We start from the raw sequence: 2,607 nt of genomic DNA on the forward strand, positions 1-2,607 counted from the left end.
TTGTTTCCGTCGCCGGGTACATAAAGCATGGCACCGCACCCCAGTGAAAAGTGGTTGACTACCGCCCGAGCTTCCTCCTTAATCAAACTAAAGGACTCGTGCCAATTCGACGACCCGCACATTCGAAAGAGACGCCTCTATTGCCCCGTACTCCACCCCGGTCCCCACCTACCGCCCTATCAACGGTGGTTCAACCAGACCTTGAGACACGTCTGAGTTGAACTCCCCAGAGTAGGTTTCGCTGTCACCTCCCGTCACTACCTCCTGTGTTAGACGACTAGTTCGGAACAAGTCCAACACATTCTTCCCGGCGAGCTATAGCTCCAGGATTGGCCCGTCTATAGTATTATGGAGCAATAGTGGTTAGCTCCCGTTCGCAGTCTCACGGCGTTCCCAAAGACGTGAACGCTGCCATTGCCACCATCAAAACCAAGCGCTCCATCCAGTTTGTGGACTGGTGCCCCACTGGTTTCAAGGTGGGCATCAACTACCAGCCGCCCACTGTAGTTCCTGGTGGAGACCTGGCCAAGGTCCAGAGGGCTGTGTGCATGCTGAGCAACACCACTGCTATTGCAGAGGCCTGGGCTCGGCTTGACCACAAGTTTGATCTGATGTACGCTAAGCGTGCCTTTGTGCACTGGTATGTGGGTGAGGGTATGGAGGAGGGAGAGTTCTCTGAGGCCAGAGAGGACATGGCCGCTCTGGAGAAAGATTACGAGGAGGTTGGAGTCGACTCCATTGAGGGTGAGGGAGAGGAAGAGGGAGAGGAATATTAAGGGACAAAAAGGCATTAGTTAAACATGATACAATTAATTCTAAAAAATTAATGTTTAACTATCATTACAAGTTCGGACATTGAGGGTGAGGAAGAGGGAGAGGAAGAGGAATAGGTCCAATAAGAAAAACCCCTTGAAAGTTTCATTCCTTACCAATACGCAGAAGCCTAAAATCTTGCCTTTGTACTAGAAATGTAAACGTGTTTCTATTCCAAATGTGTCACTGTAGTTGCAAAAAAACAATTGGATGGTTTATGGAGTGTAAATAAACTTTGGAAAAGTACTTGTGTGTCTGTTTTGTTTTTCATATTTTCACAGTTTTAGGGGTCTTTCAAAAACATGTTCCCATGTTGCAATATTACAAGTTTTGTCTACTGCCTTGCAAACATTTAAATGCTGCAAATCTATTTATTTTCTGTACTAATTGTGTGCTATGCATTTAACTGCATCATTGTCACATAGCTTTGTGCAATTTGTTTTTTCGATCAAATTCAGAATAAAGCATTCATCATGGTCACCAACAAGGTACTGCCGACCAATAAAGAGACTTGTATTTATATGAAGATTCCCCTAAATTCATATACGCCACCAGTGATCTCCTTTTAATTCAGAGAAATATAATTGTGAGATTTGTGTTCAAATACTTATTTAATAGTTTGCAATTTAAGATGCAATAATGGTCTTAAACAGTGTTGAAGTGAAAGGCTCTTCAAAAGTCGTGATTTCCAGTTACCTGGAGACCCCTAGTGGTAGTTTTTTGTGAGAAAAACGTTTAAAACTAGGTCAAAAGTAGGTGTGGTAACTGGGTCTGCAAGAAGATATTGCTCAATTTCAGTATTCAATATCGTTTTGGGATTTAGGCTTCATATGTCGATTCGCAACACAGGGTTGCCAAACAAAATGCAGTTGCAGCCTACTTCCTTTATGCTACAGAGGAAAATACAAAATAGTTTGACATTTGAGCATCATTATATTAAATGTATTCAAAAATACACAATTTATTTATAGTTAATATATACACACACAACAGTTTACTTGTTTTATCTGAAAAGCTCAACCTTTAGATTGAAATAGACTGAGATTAACTGTTCTAATTGCATAAAGATGACTTTACATCAAGATGTATTGCTGTCCCAGTTGTATTCATATATGTAAAAGAGCATACCTCAACAAATACGAGGTGAACTGAAAAACATGGCTTGAATGCATTTAAATCAATTATGTGATATTACTACCAGAGATTGAAGTGCCAACTACAGAAACAAAACAATCGAAACGGCTCTATTAAAAAAGAATGTCCCAACAGTACATGTGCCCTGTGGAGTGGTGTGAAAAGGAGAGCAAACAATAGTACTGTCAATAAACAATCTTTATTTTTTTGGGTTAATTAAAAAGCATACATCATTTAATACTCCTCTCCCTCCTCATCATCTCCCAGGCTGTCAGCTCCAACCTCCTCGTAATCTTTCTCCAGAGCGGCCATGTCCTCTCTGGCCTCAGAGAACTCTCCCTCCTCCATACCCTCACCCACATACCAGTGCACAAAGGCACGCTTAGCGTACATCAGATCAAACTTGTGGTCAAGCCGAGCCCAGGCCTCTGCAATAGCAGTGGTGTTGCTCAGCATGCACACAGCCCTCTGGACCTTGGCCAGGTCTCCACCAGGAACTACAGTGGGCGGCTGGTAGTTGATGCCCACCTTGAAACCAGTGGGGCACCAGTCCACAAACTGGATGGAGGGCTTGGTTTTGATGGTGGCAATGGCAGCGTTCACGTCTTTGGGAACGACATCACCACGATACAAAAGGCAGCAGGCCATGTATTTACCGTG

The 2,607-nt window shown here is 43.2% G+C and overlaps 1 protein-coding gene and 1 pseudogene across 1 annotated transcript; one reads left to right on the forward strand and one right to left on the reverse strand.

The window, feature by feature from the left end:
• Positions 1-27: 27 nt before the first annotated feature.
• On the forward strand, positions 28-1,059 carry LOC104967345 (tubulin alpha chain-like). The gene is made up of 2 exons (XM_010796755.1): positions 28-147; positions 381-1,059. Exons 1-2 carry the CDS (start codon positions 28-30, stop codon positions 774-776), a joined length of 516 nt encoding a protein of 171 aa, XP_010795057.1. The 3' UTR covers positions 777-1,059.
• A 1,068-nt stretch (positions 1,060-2,127) lies between these two features.
• LOC104967346 (tubulin alpha-1C chain-like) overlaps positions 2,128-2,607 on the reverse strand; it is an 8,809-nt pseudogene continuing 8,329 nt past the window's right edge.

The sequence above is a fragment of the Notothenia coriiceps genome, unplaced genomic scaffold, assembly GCF_000735185.1.
Source record: "Notothenia coriiceps isolate Sejong01 unplaced genomic scaffold, NC01 NC01_scaffold00037250, whole genome shotgun sequence".
NCBI classification, from domain to species: domain Eukaryota; kingdom Metazoa; phylum Chordata; class Actinopteri; order Perciformes; family Nototheniidae; genus Notothenia; species Notothenia coriiceps.